This window comes from Manis pentadactyla, chromosome X, assembly GCF_030020395.1.
Source record: "Manis pentadactyla isolate mManPen7 chromosome X, mManPen7.hap1, whole genome shotgun sequence".
Classification (NCBI taxonomy): domain Eukaryota; kingdom Metazoa; phylum Chordata; class Mammalia; order Pholidota; family Manidae; genus Manis; species Manis pentadactyla.
In genome coordinates this window covers 6,445,084-6,460,001 of record NC_080038.1, presented here as the reverse complement: position 1 = coordinate 6,460,001, position 14,918 = coordinate 6,445,084, and the positions used below count along the sequence as shown (strand labels likewise).

At 45.4% G+C, this 14,918-nt stretch overlaps 1 protein-coding gene and 1 long non-coding RNA gene across 2 annotated transcripts in view; one reads left to right on the top strand and one right to left on the bottom strand.

Annotated features, from left to right (window-relative positions):
- Nucleotides 1–625: 625 nt before the first annotated feature.
- On the bottom strand, nucleotides 626–12,248 carry LOC118926304 (holocytochrome c-type synthase). Its single transcript, XM_036912998.2, has 7 exons — nucleotides 12,095–12,248; nucleotides 11,389–11,532; nucleotides 9,031–9,182; nucleotides 7,159–7,307; nucleotides 6,196–6,315; nucleotides 3,944–4,030; nucleotides 626–3,323 (listed from the first exon to the last, which is right to left on the bottom strand). The coding sequence occupies exons 2-7, from the start codon at nucleotides 11,498–11,500 to the stop codon at nucleotides 3,125–3,127; spliced, it is 819 nt and encodes a 272-aa protein (XP_036768893.2). The 5' UTR covers nucleotides 11,501–11,532; nucleotides 12,095–12,248; the 3' UTR covers nucleotides 626–3,124.
- A 175-nt stretch (nucleotides 12,249–12,423) lies between these two features.
- Nucleotides 12,424–14,918, top strand: part of LOC118926183 (uncharacterized) — a 132,114-nt gene continuing 129,619 nt past the window's right edge. Inside the window, exon 1 of the long non-coding RNA XR_005030367.2 lies at nucleotides 12,424–12,676. This is a non-coding gene — a long non-coding RNA (uncharacterized LOC118926183). The remainder of the gene's footprint in view (nucleotides 12,677–14,918) is intronic.

Sequence of the window (14,918 nt, the reverse complement as noted above, 5' to 3'; positions counted from 1 at the left end):
AGCTAGGGAACCACTAGGAATACATTTTAATATACAATCCCAGTTCAAGCCCCCACCTTGTTTGGTAATACTTGGCTTGATACACAGTAGTTTGTTCTGATTCTGAATAGTGTATTTCCATAGACAAAAGACTTGCTAAAACCCTGGAGAATATCCAAAATGGATTTCAAGTTATAAATGAAATTGATCAGAGCAGAGCAGAACCGATCCCTAGATATGGTCAAGTATAATCTAGACACAAACAGCTCTGAAACCCAGTAGACTATCGTCTTTGGAGGGGTATATTAACTGTTGATCTTGTCATTAGATTTGCTTGAGATTATCTGAGAGGTGGTTTTTCTCAAGAGATAGCATAACTCTAGAAAAGAGGTGAACCTCTGCCTATGGCTCACTTTTCAGTTCCCCGTTTCAACACTTTGTTTCTTGTAATACTGCCTTATCCTACACTTACTCAATAGCACTTAGGACAAGAAAATGCCAACAGCAATTATGTTCCTCAGTAGTTTAAAAGTTATGTGATTAACAGATGAAAAATGGCTGCCTCCGGCAGGGTGACTACAGCATTACTTCTATAAAGATGACTTCTGTCTGAAGAAGTAATAAAGTGAAAGTTACTCTTAAAAGATTTTGAAAACCTGTTAGCCATGAGCTTTATTTTATTTAAAAATATACAAGCACTTTGAAATGTAGACAAGGTTAAAGTTGTTGGGACTTTTAAATGCCACACAAAACTGACACAACAAAAAGTTCCATACCAAATTCATCATTCCAGACTGCCAAATTCATCTACTAATTTAACACTACGGTATTCAGGATAAATCAAACAAGTTACTATTATCATCTTAAAAAAAAAACCCAAACAACTGAATAGTCATCTGTAACCCACTGTAATAGAAGCACCAGTTTATGGACACCAGTACAAAGAATTCCATCGCAAACTTTGAGCCTGCTTAAAACAATTCTGCACTGAGGCAGAGAGTTGATGCAAACATTCCACATCTGGGCAAAATACTCCCCTATGAGTTCTAACACTCAACAAAATGTAACTGTGTTTTAGAGTGGGCCTGTCCCTGGTACTATGACTTGAGCCAGATCTCAAAGTTCAGATTAGGCTGGCTGGAGGGAAAGCTTCTGGTAGGAAGAGGAATGGGACTTAGGAATGGGACAACTTCTCAAAAGCTGGGGACTGTTGAAAGCAGGGTTACTTATTGGAACAAGAGAAATTAAAATTTAAATATTTTCAAAGTTAAAACATATATTCCAATGCATATGGGGGAGTTGGAAGTATTCTATAACAAGATCCAGTCTGAAAAATCAATATACATGAGAATTTGGAGAGCCAAGACATGCCTTTGTTATGCTGGGTACATTTTCTCAGGGGTCACTACTATATTGTTGGGACAATGAAATGCTGGTAATGTTTTAAAAAGCAGAACTATTTATTCATGATGAACAATATTAGTTAAAATACTTGACCAAATAAAATCCCCGAGGATTACATGGGCATTCAGGTGTACATCTCATTGAGTATTCATGAGGAAACAGTAAGAAAAGCAGCAGCTCTCTTCACATTTTAGGAAATGTTCTTTTTCAAAGGTTGTTCAGACTTTTCTAGATTAAATGCATGGGCAGAACTTCAGCTAAAGGAAAAACTAAGGAACTGCTTTCCACTTAAGCTAAGTGGGAATGAAACTTAAAATGATCTGCTATAAACTACAAGGTAAAAATGGAACTCAGAAGGCAAAAATCTCTTGGACATAAACATGAGCGACTTCTTCATGAACACATCTCCCCGGGCAAGGGAAACAAAAGCAAAAATGAACAAGTGGGACTACATCAAGCTGAAAAGCTTCTGTACAGCAAAGGACACCACCAATAGAATGGGAATACCCTAGAGTATAGGAGAATATATTCATAAATGACAGATCCGATAAAGGGTTGACATCCAAAATATATAAAGAGCTCACGCACCTCAACAAACAAAAAGCAAATAATCCAATTAAAAAATGGGCAGAGGATCTGAACAGACAGTTCTCCAAAGAAATTCAGATGGTCAACAGGCACATGAAAACATGCTCCACATTGCTAGCCATCAGAGAAATGCAAATTAAAACCACAATGAGATATCACCTCACACCAGTAAGGATGGCCACCATCCAAAAGACAGACAACAACAAATGTTGGCAAGGTTGTGGAGAAAGGGGAACCCTCCTACACTGCTGGTGGGAATGTAAATTAGTTCAACCATTGTGGAAAGCAGTATGGAGGTTCCTCAAAAAGCTCAAAATAGAAATACCATTTGACCCAGGACCTCCACTCCTAGGAATTTACCCTAAGAATGCAGCAGCCCAGTTTGAAAAAGACAGATGCACCCCTATGTTTATCGCAGCACTGTTTACAATAGCCAAGATGGAAGCAACCTAAGTGTCCATCAGTAGATGGATAAAGAAGATGTGGTACATATACACAATGGAATACTACTCAGCCATAAGAAGAAAACAAATCCTACCATTTGCAACAACATGGATGGAGCTAGAGGGTATTATGCTCAGTGAAATAAGCCAGAAGGAGAAAGACAAGTACCAAATGATTTCACTCATATGTGGAGTATAAGAACAAAGGAAAACTGAAGGAACAAAACAGCAGCACAATCACAGAACTCAAGAATGGACTAATGGTTACCAAAGGGAAAGGGACTGGGGAGGATGGGTGGGAAGGGAGGGATAAGGGGGGAAAAAGAAAGGGGGCATTACGATTAGCATGTGTAATGTGGGGGGATGCACGGGGAGGGCTGTGCAACACAGAGAAGACAAGTAGTGATTCTACAGCATCTTACTATGCTGATGGACAGTGACTGTAATGGGGTTTGTGGGGGGGACTTGGTGAAGCGGGGAGCCTAGTAAACATAATGTTCTTCATGTAATTGTAGATTAATGATAACAAAAAAAAAAGGAACTCAGAAGAGCATGGTGCATGGCATCCTTTGCTAAGTGAAATACAAGGTGTCATTACCCATTTGATGTTCCCATTACATCATGAGTGCTATTCAGTTTGCGGAGAATAGTTGATTGCACCGCTTGGAAAAAAATAGTTCATATTTTCCTATCTCTTAACAAAGTACTGGTTATGAAGTCCAGCGCCACCAGGCAACCTTCATCCTGTCCCACATTGCCGAAAACGAATCAAAGGCAGGACGGACGTCCAGGATGGTGAACTGGTAGTCCTGGTTGACTTCGCCACCATCGTAGTAGTCAATGACATATCTGACTTCTTTCCCACAACGGTTGATGATCCAGTCATGCCTGTCGAAAGGCAACTCATACCTGGAACAAAAACATGCTAGTAGTGAGTGTTAAAATGTGTGTGGGACATTGACCTCCAGGTTAAGTAGTCAGAAAGATAGAGAAGCAGCACACGGAAAAGCCTGCTCTCGAGCCAAATATCTAACGGGAGGTGATGCTTAAGAGAATCACAGTCTCTGGTGCTAAAGGAAGGTAGTGCTGAAGAACTGTGAATGAGCTCAGGTCAGATGGCAGCTCATCTGTCCACCAGGGAGTAGGGTCAATGGGAAAGAGACCCAGGCCAGGGAGGCCAACTGGGATACTGCAGAAATCTAGGTGTGAGCTAAGGATCTGACTACCTGGAAGAAAAGGAAGGGGCTCTAAGTGCATAGAAGCAGAGGTCAATTGTAGGAGGGGTAAGAGACAGATCTGAGAACACAGAAGACAACTCAGTTCAATCAGATAATTAGATAGGAAGCAGCCCCAGAAGCCCTATAAAATCTGCCCACCAAGAGGCAAACTTCAGGGAGGAGAAGAAATCTATGGCTGCATACCGATTAAGTTCTGAAGGATAGCACTGTGTTTCTTAGACTAGTTTTGGTGCCAAGAGAAAGGCGACCCTTACCTGAGAAATAAAATAACATGTCTGCACTGATACTCACCCCATCCAGGAACGAATTCTTGCCCTTGGGGAATATTCTTTTGCTTTACCTCCAAACCGGATCAATGACGGACCACAAGGACACTCCCTAGAAATTCCCGAATAAGAAAAATCCATTAGAATATTTTCTTTCCTTTGAGAAATATGATATTGCAATTTCCCAATAATATGCATTTTCCTGCATGATATCTATGTAATATCACATGTACAGAGAAAGATAACTTTGAAAACAATTTAAAAAATACCCTATTTGTTAAAAATGTTGCTCTGCTCTTTGTGGGAGTCAGGAAACGGCCTTTCATTCTGTGCAGGGATATAGGAATAGCCTCAGGAAAAAAAAAAGAAATACATACTGGGCATCATGTCTCTTTCACATAAAGCAGCTGGGATTTTTTTCAGACAAATGTAAGAAAATCCTCTTTTTGCATTTGAAACCAACGACCAGCCTCTATGAAGGAAAGTGCTGGATGGATCACTAGGAACTCAGGTAATTAATTCTGGAATAACTACACACATGCTGACAGGTGGCAGGGTCCTGACTAGAAAATCCTCTCTCTCTCTGCAGACCCTTGGTGAGGCCTCCCTAGGTACCAGCTGGCCTGCTCCCTGGCACTGGGGCTCCAGTGGCGGCACGAGACCCCTGAGTCCTGCCCTCGGGAAGCCCACACTTGGCCAGCACAGTTGTTTCCCAATGGAGGGGAAGTGGTAAACACACAGGCCACCTGTCTTGCTAGCTTTCGTTGTTAAGACAGGCTTTGGCCTTGACGCGTGTCCCTAAGGAAGTGGGAGGGAGAAAACGACCTCTAGGGAAACAGTCCCCTATATGAGGACCAGCTGAGTTACTTTACTCCTCCCTTTAGGAACTGGTCATTAGCATCTCTTCTCAAGAAGGTCACAGGACGGTCACAGGCAAAGAAGCAAACTCAACCAGAGCAAACTTTCTCCTGGAGGCTGCAGCATGTGTCTTTAAAAGGCTCACTTTCATTTTGACCAGACTTTGGAAGATGACCAGAAAGGGAGCTGAAACCAACAAATCAAAATCTCCTGTTCTCTCTTCACTTTGCTCTATGATCAGGCTGCAGGTAAGCAGCAGGTGGCTTTAATCACACGCATTTTCAGCCCACGCACTGCAGACGCTCAGGGCTGCCCTCGGCAGCCAGCTGGGAGGATGACTCCTGCTGGTCGCGGCTTATTCAGGGGAAAGCATGGTCACAGCACCGTTTCCTCCTCACTCGCACCCAGCAGGCCGGCTGCCCAACCAGTATCACCGGGGGAGCACCACTAAGGAACTTCAGAGCCCAAACATTAAAACAAACAGAACACCTTGAAAAACTCATGAATGGATTTTAGCCAATAAATTAATCAATCAAAGTTTGCCATGCATTTAAAACGTATACACCAACCATGACAGAGTCTGGCTTTGTGCAGACTTCCCCTGCCCCTTGCTCCCAGGGGAGCCCTCAAACAGCAGCAGCATCCAGCCAGCCGAAGCAGGACCCCTGCTGGTGGGGCCCAGCACAGGGGTTCCGGCAAACCCTCCAGCTGCTGCCGCCGCAGCTCAGATGTGAAGACCGCTGCTCTGAACAGACCACCCCCGTTAACGCTAACAACTGCATTTCCCGATTCGCCCTGAGAAGGCCCACATGCTAAGATACCTCCTGCTACTTAGTCCTAATGGGAATTCAATAAATCCTGTTGAGTGAACAATACTTTTTCCCCAGCTCCCTGGGGGCAGAGTGTTAGTATCTCCCATCCCACCCGCTCTGCCTTCAGGGGACTGTGGTGCTCCTCCCCTTGACTCTGGGGCCAGGCTTGTGCTGCTGCAGGCCATCTGAGGCTAGGGCATAAAGGCGATGCAGTGCCCCTGGAGCTCTTTGGAATGCTGGCTCTGGAACCCAGCCACCATGGCGTGAGGAAGCTGAAATAAGCCATACTTAGAGGCCATGGGTAGGGGTCCTGGCTGACAATTAGCACCAACACTACGTGAGTAAATGGTCCAGCCTTCAGGGACTCTAGCCCGTGCCTGTCAAGCCATCCCTGACCACTGACTGTGCTGAAGCTGCACACACTAGGGAGCGGAGCCATCCCTGCTCTGCCCCTTCTGCACTCGGACTCACCAAATCTATAAGCTTTATAAAACGGCTGCTGCCTTACATGGCTGCGGGGAGTGGCCTGCCTTTTACTAGAATAGAATGTTAAAGTTCTAGAAAGCAGATATGAAATAAGATGTTGAAAGATCTCAAACATACTTACGCAACATGAAGGGTTTCCCACTTCAAAATCTCCTTCCAAGCCTGCTCATTATTCTGATTGTGAATCCTAATGATATTATACATATCCTTCTGACTAATATCCTCATCCTTCCACTTCCACCTAGGAAAGAACATTTGGTAAAAATATTACTGATAATGCCATAAAGTTAACCCACATATTCTTTTCAGAGTCACCAAAACCACTTACACAAGTCTCAAGGAACCATCTGTTTTTAAGTTGTTCCTTTTCAGGTAGTACGATCAATTAATGATCCCCTAACTTTTCCTAAGTATTTTATATAAGTGTTTTTTCCTAAACTATTACTGGCTATGATGGGTTAATTTTATGTATCAATTTGATTGGGCCATGTGGTGCCCAGATATTTAGTCAAACATTATTCTGGGTGTGTCTGTGATGGTTTATTAAATGGGTGGACTGAGAAAAGAGAGTGTTCTTTTTTCCATTTCCCTGATGTGGGGGGCCTCATCTAATCAGTCGAAGGCTTGTATAAAACCAAAAGGCTGAGCCTCCTTCAAGAAGCAACTCCTTCTGCCAGACTGCCTTTGAACTGGGATCTCTTTTTTCCCTGCCTTTGGACTTGCCCTGAAACATCAGCTCTTCCTGGGTCTTTCGCCTGCCAGCTTTTGGACTGGAACTACACATTGGCTCTCCAGCTTGCCAACTGCAGGCCATGGGACTTCTCAGCCTCTATGATACCTAATAGTAAACGTTTTTATATAAATAAAGATACACACCCAATTAGTTCTGTTTCTCTGGAGAATCCTAACATACTGGCCTTGTACTTATATTATGATAAGTTTGAAAATTCAATTGAATATTATAAACTGATTAACTTATTAAAAATTTACTGTACATTCGAGGGATAAAAACCTCTAACATTGAATTCTTAGTTGAGTTTGGTGAGCAAATTTATATTCTCAAGTAATATGCTCACTCGCTCACCCTTTCTTTAACATCGCATTCCAGAACATCTGCTCGGAAGGATACACCCACTTTTTCTCTGAATCTGCTCTCGGAATGGATGACTCCTCTCTCATAGTAGACAGTGCAAAAGGCTGATCGGGGGCCGGCCTCTGGTTAGGTGGTGGCATCTAAACAAAATAAGTGAAAAATTTTTAAATGTTGGAAATATGAAGTAGAAACAAGCAAAATAATTAACTACTTTCTGGGAAGCAATGCGTCAAACACACAAGGCAGAATTCCCTGTTAAACCAGTGACATCAAAATTATAGACCTCTCTGATGATTTGGCTGGTGTGAAGAGTCAGAGCAGCAAGGCTGACTTTCCTTGTTGAAGTTCTCACATATGGTGAATCCATGTGGTGAAATTTTCAGACTTTCTCAAGGATTAAGAAGTAAAAACTAAAATGATCTGCAGACATTTCTAAAAATCTATGACTGGCTTTTCAAAAATGACTTCCCTTTTCTGAGGAAAAGTATCAGAATATATGTACAACACACTTTCTTTTTAAATATTCTTTATTTTTAGGATCCTGCTGATGCTTTCAGCATTTGAGCTGAATGCGTTAGAGATGAGCACTGACATCCCCCCACTGGCAGACGGGAAGGACCCCTGCTCCCAGGCCTAGGGGGCCACTGCAGGACCGTTGTGCACACACTTAGCCTAGACCAGGGTTTCTCACCCTTGGCACTGCCGACATTTGGGGCTGGATAACTTGTGGATATGGGAATCTGTTCTGAGCACTGAGGATACTGAGCGACATCCCTGGCCTCTGTCCAACAAACAGCACCCCTCCTCCCCAGTTGGGACAACCAGCGCCCACCTCCAGAGGCAAAAACCCCAGGTTGAGAACCAGTGGCCTAAAACTTCTTTCTGTGTTAAAAGTGTCAAGGGCTTTCTAGCAGATGCACATTAATTATGAAGTATATGGCCCCTGCTTAGAACGATGGCAGCAGACAAGCCAGGTACACTGGGACTACACTGAGCATCTTACCTGCATCATCGCCAGAGTGTTTAAGAGCGCAGGTTGGAAGCAGATGGGGACTCAGCTGGGCTCTGCCAATTCCTCACTGGGTGATGAGGGGCAAACTGCTTACTCTCTCACTCAGCATCTTCAGCTCTAAAACGGGGACACTAACACTGCTGGCTGCTAGAGTTGTTATGAGGATTAAGGAGACAATGTACGGTACTTAGCACAACAGCTAAAGATGTGACCGAAAGAAGTTTGCTGTTACTAATATTCTTGCTACACATAACCACCCTGTGGGGTAAGGGTCTAGGTCTGCAGGATTCTGAGCCAGTAGGCTGTCAGAGATCACCTAGGCCAGTGGTCTAACAGGGGTGCTTTTGGTTGTCACAACTGAGAAAGGAGGGTGCTGCTGGAGTCTAGGTGGTACAGAGCAGGAATGCTGCTGAACATCCTACGGTGCTCAGCACAGCCTCACAGGGAATCGTCCACCCTCAAATGTCAGCAGTGCTGAGAGTGAGAAACCCTGAGCTTCTCCACCTTCCCAGCACAGCAAGGACCAGGAACACCTTTACTAACTGCAGCTGCACTCCTAATGGAATTTCCCATGCACCAGCTGGGAACTCCATCGCAAAGGGAAACAGTCCCCTGGCACGGCTTATTCCTGGTCAACCTATTTTGACACTTCATGATTACTGTTTTCTTTTTCAGTTGTTCTCTGAAACTAGTACTAGTAACATTCTACATTTTCACTATGGATGGAATATCACACTTCCTTGTTTTAAGAGGCCAGAAAAATCAATCCAAGCAGTCTGCAGTTTGTCTTGGGAGTCCTAAAGGGATCTCTGCATAAAGAGTTCCAGGAAAAGGGGCCAAGTGTGGATTACCAGATTAGAAGGATCTAGGTTCTCCTTATTGTCAAGCACAGCGCCTGTAATAGGACACTGTACATACTCGTAGGCGCGATCCTGGTGGGCAGGGACAGAGTTCGCTGTGCTCTCACGGGCTGGACCCGATGGCTCTGCACTCACTGGACAACCTGAAATAAATCAAGTATAAACACAGCATCACCACAGAGGCAGGACATCTGGCTCTCTCAAATTGGGCCCTCTAGTGCTGATTTCTGACCAGTATCAACCAACCATAACAGGTTTTTACTGTTTAAAGCTGCCACAGCTAAGCTAGCCAACATTCTAACATCCGAAGCACCAGGAGAAGGTTTTCTAAATTTGCTTTCCTAATCTCAATTTGCAAGAGAATGTATTGGCTACATCACAGTTTTGCTGGACTGACAGCTGAGCTGTTGCAAAGGAACCCAAGTCAGGGCTGTACCACATCTTACTGGGTCTCCCTTTCTATTCTCAAGTTCCAGACAAGGCCCAGCTGCAACGAGGCCACAGGAGGCCAGGCTTTCGTTACCAAGAGGGACAGGAGATGAAAATGAGCAGAGAGGCCTCAAAAAGAGCCCTGGAGAAAAGTCTGAACACTCCTCTGCTTCTGCTTTGCTGCAGGATTAAGACAAGGCACAGAAAACTATCACTTGGCAGAGGTTCTATTCCGTCAATAAATAGCAAGACTTTACCAGGAAAAGGCAGACATGAAAGAAAATGATCCACAGTAGATTCAGATACCACTTGGGAGGGAAAGTCTGAACCTATGACAGCAGCAGTGGGAAGGGCAGGAGATGTCCAAGGCCCCAGAGTACTGAAGGGATCAAGTGTAGAGACTGAGAAGCCAGGGGAGTGGTGATGTGGGGAGAGCCACAGCCCAGGCAGACAGCAGCATGGGTAAGGCAGTACTTGTCTTAGCAGCAGTAAGACCAGAAGACACTGAGTGCTGGATCCCCTGCACAGCGAGATGAGTGTCCTTTCACTTCCTTCCCTCTGCTTCCCCTCCCCAGACCCTGATTCCCAGGACCCTGGACAGTCAACCGCTTGAGGGGTGAAGGGAGACTTGCTATGCCTCCTCTCCTCTCCACCATTCAAAGCACCAGTCTTGATGGGGTCACTGATCCCAGCTGGGTGTTAGAAATGCAAATACATCTTTACTAACGCAGATAAGTCTGGCAGGTCTTCTGGATACACAGCAGATGAAATAAAATCCTAGACAGGGCTCTATGATGTGCCCAGGGATGCTCAGAGCAGGAGCACAGCGTTCAGAGAGATGCTGGAAGAGCAACAGATCTGTCCTTGTCCTAGGTCACAGTGTTTGCTGGCTTTGCCACTTTCTAGCTGTGTGAGTTTTAAGTTCTGTTAACTATAAACAAGGAGAAGACCTCTACCACACAGGATTATGAAGATGAGAATATAAACTCCATCACATAAATGATTTTGGTCTGTTTAATATGCTGCTGTTCCTTCAGTGCAAAAACAAACAAAACCTACTAATGCCTGGCACAGAATGGGCAGAGTAGATGCTTGCTGACTGACCGAGGAGTGAATGAGTGCGATGCAAGGAAATGTAAGCACTCAGCAGGCGTACCATGTTGGCTCCTCCCCTCATGTCTTGAAACAAGAAGTCACACATCAGGCTGATTCAGGCTCTACTTTTATATAAATCATCTAAAGCATATATGGACCAATTAAACACGAAAACTTTTCCATTCTCACCTTTGCACCTAAAGAATGAACAGCAAGTCCATCAGGTGATGACGTCTTTTTACACAGATCAATGCTGCAACAGGTGTAGGAATAAAGTCTTGATAAACAAAGACAGTTAGATCTAGACCAAGGTTTCTGAACCGCAGCACTCTTGACATTTGGAGCCGGATGATTCTTTCTTTGTCGTAGGGACTGCACTGTGCACTGTGGCATGTTTGGCAGAACTCCTGGCTTTTACTCACTAAATGCACCTCTCTTCTCAGTTGTGACAAGCAAAAATGTCTCCAGACACTGCCAAATGTCCCCAGGGCAGGGGGGATGCACCCCCTGGTTGAGAACCACTGATGGGAAACTTTGAGGATGAAGGCTGATATACAGAGCAATCCCTACATTCTCATACATTATCTCAACTAATTGTCACAATAGCTCTGTGAACTAATATTATTATATCCTCATCTTACAGATGATGGGTTGAGAAGTAACTTGTGTACAGTCACATACCTTGTAAGCAGCACATAACAATAGAAGCCATGCTGCCTCGCTCCCAGGCCTAGGAACGTCACTAGCATGCCATTACTGCCCTTTCCCTAAAATCCTTCTGAGAATTCTCCTCCGCTTTCATTTTCTAAACAAAGTGTCGATTACCTTTCATCTTCCCTTCATGCACTGGACATCCTGAGGGCGGGGATGCTGTCTGATGATCTGAAGCCTTTGAGGTCTGAACTGCAACAGCTGGGGTAGATGCTGACAAGCCCATGGTTGGAATCGCAGTGTTGAATCCAAACAATTCTAAATTCACACGTGCCAAAGCAAAGAGACAAGATTAATGCTGATGCCTGGATTCCAACTACTCTCTTGGTATTTTTAATCTGGCCAACCCTTGTTCTTCCTCCTCATTCTTGCGGAACTCTATCGGACAGGTATCCACTTCAGGGATAGCTTGAATATATTACCCCCTTTGGGAAATACCACTATGAAATCTACACCTCCCTTTAAGGGCATGTTTCTAAGAGTGTGCGGATTTGGGGGGGGGTAAGGAGAGGCCCCTGAGAAACCACCGCAGAGCGAGGGTGTGTAGGCCTGGCGGGAGGGGTCCTAAAAGGTGGTGATCCGGATAGGAGAAAGGGAGCGGTGACTAGAACCCCGGCCCTGGGGCTTAGAGAGAGGTTGGAGGTCCAGGAAGAGTATATCGCAGAAATGGGATTTGTGAAAGGCAGGAAAGGACAGCAGAAGGGAGGGCACGATCAGAGTCTTCCTCGCAGTCCCCGCGCGTCCCTGACCCAGGGTCTGGTCCGGCTCCAGAACCCCAGACCTCACACCCCACTGGCCTCAGCCAGCCCGCCCCTCGCACCTGACTACTGCCCGGGGCTGCTCCAGGCGGCCGACCTTGCCTTTAACCGCAAACAAGCCACGGGCGGCGCCGCCGCCGCCGCCGCCGCCGCCGCCTTCCCCTTGCTCGGTCACCGCAGCTGTCACGGTCACCGTCGGAGAGCTCACGCACTTCTACTTCCTTTCCCGAAGGCGGGACTTCTGGGCGCGTAGGAGGCGGGGCGCGGGCTGAAGAAAAGGGGCTTCCGTCAATTACGAAGGAGCCGGCCCCGCCCCTGCTCAGCTGGGCCTATCAGCACGAGGGCCACTCCCTGGCCCCGCCCCTCCCGGCCAGAGCGGGCAGGGAGAGAGTTGAGGCTGGGGAGGTCTCCACCTCGAGTGAGGCACCCTATGGGGATGCTTCTATCCTCGTGAGGGGCTGCTTTGGAATAGTTGGTTTTTAAATTTCTACCTTTCAAATTGTATCACGTCAGTTTTAATTGCAGAAATGACTCAAGAAACATCAGTAGATGTCCAGAAGTGGGGCCAACTGTGGAAATGCAGATATGAACAAAGCAAGGTTCCTGCTCCCAAGACCTTCTTAACTGGGTATCTGGACCTGAAGGTCTGTGTTTTCACTTACCTCTAACAGAATTTAGTATTTTTTTTCCGTTAGGAATGCGGGCAACAAATCCTAGTAGTGTTGGCTCTATGTGGCACTAATCGAAACCACAGAAAAATGACGTCACATATGGTGGTTGTTTCTGTCTCAAAATGCTATTCATCACTACTTTGAAATTAAGATGATTTTTATTGTTACTTAAAGCGTTGATGAGAAGCCCGTGTCTTCCTGTATCACTGTAGTGGATCCCTGAAGTAGCCCGGATGATCCCCCAGCTCTGCCAGTGTTGACAGCTGACAGCTCTGGCCCAGTCTCTTTCCAGGAACTGCTCTCTGCCTAAGAACTGCCTCAGGCTAAACCACATCCCCTCCCTGGGGACAGGCTGCAGCCTCTGAGTGGTCCCTGCAAGGGTACGGAAGCCCAGACCTAGAGCTTCAAGGGCGACAGCACAGAAGGGCAATCCCAGTTTCAGGGCGGAGGCTTCCATGGCAACTGGGGAACAGTTCAGCTCCTCCTTTGCCCAGGCCTCCCTCTGTCACTCTCACAGCTGTTCAGGAGAGCACCCCTATGCACAAATCATGGAGTCTCGCCGGGTTAATGAGTTTAATTATGATTTGGGTTTGGTAAGGCCAACAGATCGGGAAACGACTGCCACTGAAGACAGTGTGTTACATCACAGATTCCAAGAGAGGGAGTACACATCACACCACAGGGGCCCCAAGTGGAAGCACAGGTACATCGCCAGGCAGAGGGAGGGGGAACTGTGGGCAAGAGGCCTCACCAGGGTCTCCATGGGAAGGGACAGGGAGGCAGGGGAAGCAGGTTGTGGGTTGGCTCTTTTGAATAACTTCAGCAGGCCATGGAGCACACAGCTGTCCCCAGTTACCTGGTGCCTGGCCCTAGGGGGATTGGGGCAGGTGGATGGTGGCCCAGAGTATGAGAGCCCAACAAGGAGGTGGCTGGGGGCTGTGGACTCAGCTGCTCAAGAAGGAGAACTGACCAGCCTCTAGGTAGGTCCTCAAAACTGGCTCAGACATTATTTTTTAAAAACTCTATTATGTTAGTGTGTATTTCTTGGAGAACCTGGTCTTAAACCATCAAAATCTTTTTTTACTATGTTGAAAACTATTTCAATATAATTGTTTTCTTTAGTAAATTCTTGTATTTTGTTGTATGCATATACAAATATTATTCTGAGAAGATACTCATAAACTTTACCAGACTCCAAAGGGGCATATGGCACAAAAAAGGGCAAAAACCTTTGGTAATGGGAGAGATAGGCATGCAAATGAATAACTAAATTCACCTCCAATATATGTGTATGCAGACTATCATGGCAGAAAGGAAGAAGTGACTGTTGTGAGGGTGATGGGCCAGAAGTGGATGGGAAGAAAGAGTAAGTCATAGAGGGCTTTATGGAGAAGGAGCGACTGAAGCAGGTGTGAAAGGAGAGGGGTAGGCGGTCTGAGGGCAGCTGGGACACCTTCAACCTGTTTCCACTCTCCAAAGGCAAAGCCCACCTGCGCTTTAATCTTTCTTCTAGTTTGTCTCTCTGCCTTTTGACCACATGCTAACACAAGCAGGCACACGCAAGCACACTTATCCCTCCCCTATGCCAGCAGCTCTGTTCAAGTTTGGATGAATTGTGGTTTAGTGTTTACATTATTGTGACTATGAAAATATTTGTAATAACTGATGGTGAATTTTTTTTTTCTTGTACAACTTTTTCACTACAATTTAATACTTAGCTTGTTTTGTCCCTTGGTCTGTCTAGTTTTTAATACTAAGCCCTCCATTTCCTATGAGCATTGTAAATCTCCTCTTAATGCATTCAACTGTATCAACTACTCTGTATGTTTCACTGTTTTTCCTGGAGACCTCACTCTCAGATAACCTCTCCTCTGCCCAATTCTAGACTGTTTGGAAATGACTTCGGCCCATGTCTTTGTGGGGCTTCCTTTCAGCCTTTTCCTACCCTGGGTTGGATCTCTGGTTCTTGGATATCGTGTATTCATCTTTACATTGCTTTGGGAGCATATCAGTTTTTGAGATCTTGAAAATCAGAAAATGCCTGTGTTTAACCCTCCCACTTGGTTGGTATTTTGGCTTTGTGTAATTCTAGGTTTAGAAATATTTCTCTCAGAGTTGTTAGGCAGTTGCTTCATTTTGCCTTCTAGTTTCCATGGTTGATGCTGAGAAGTCAGATGTCCTCTTCTTTCCTTCCTCAGTATTTTTGCATCTTCTT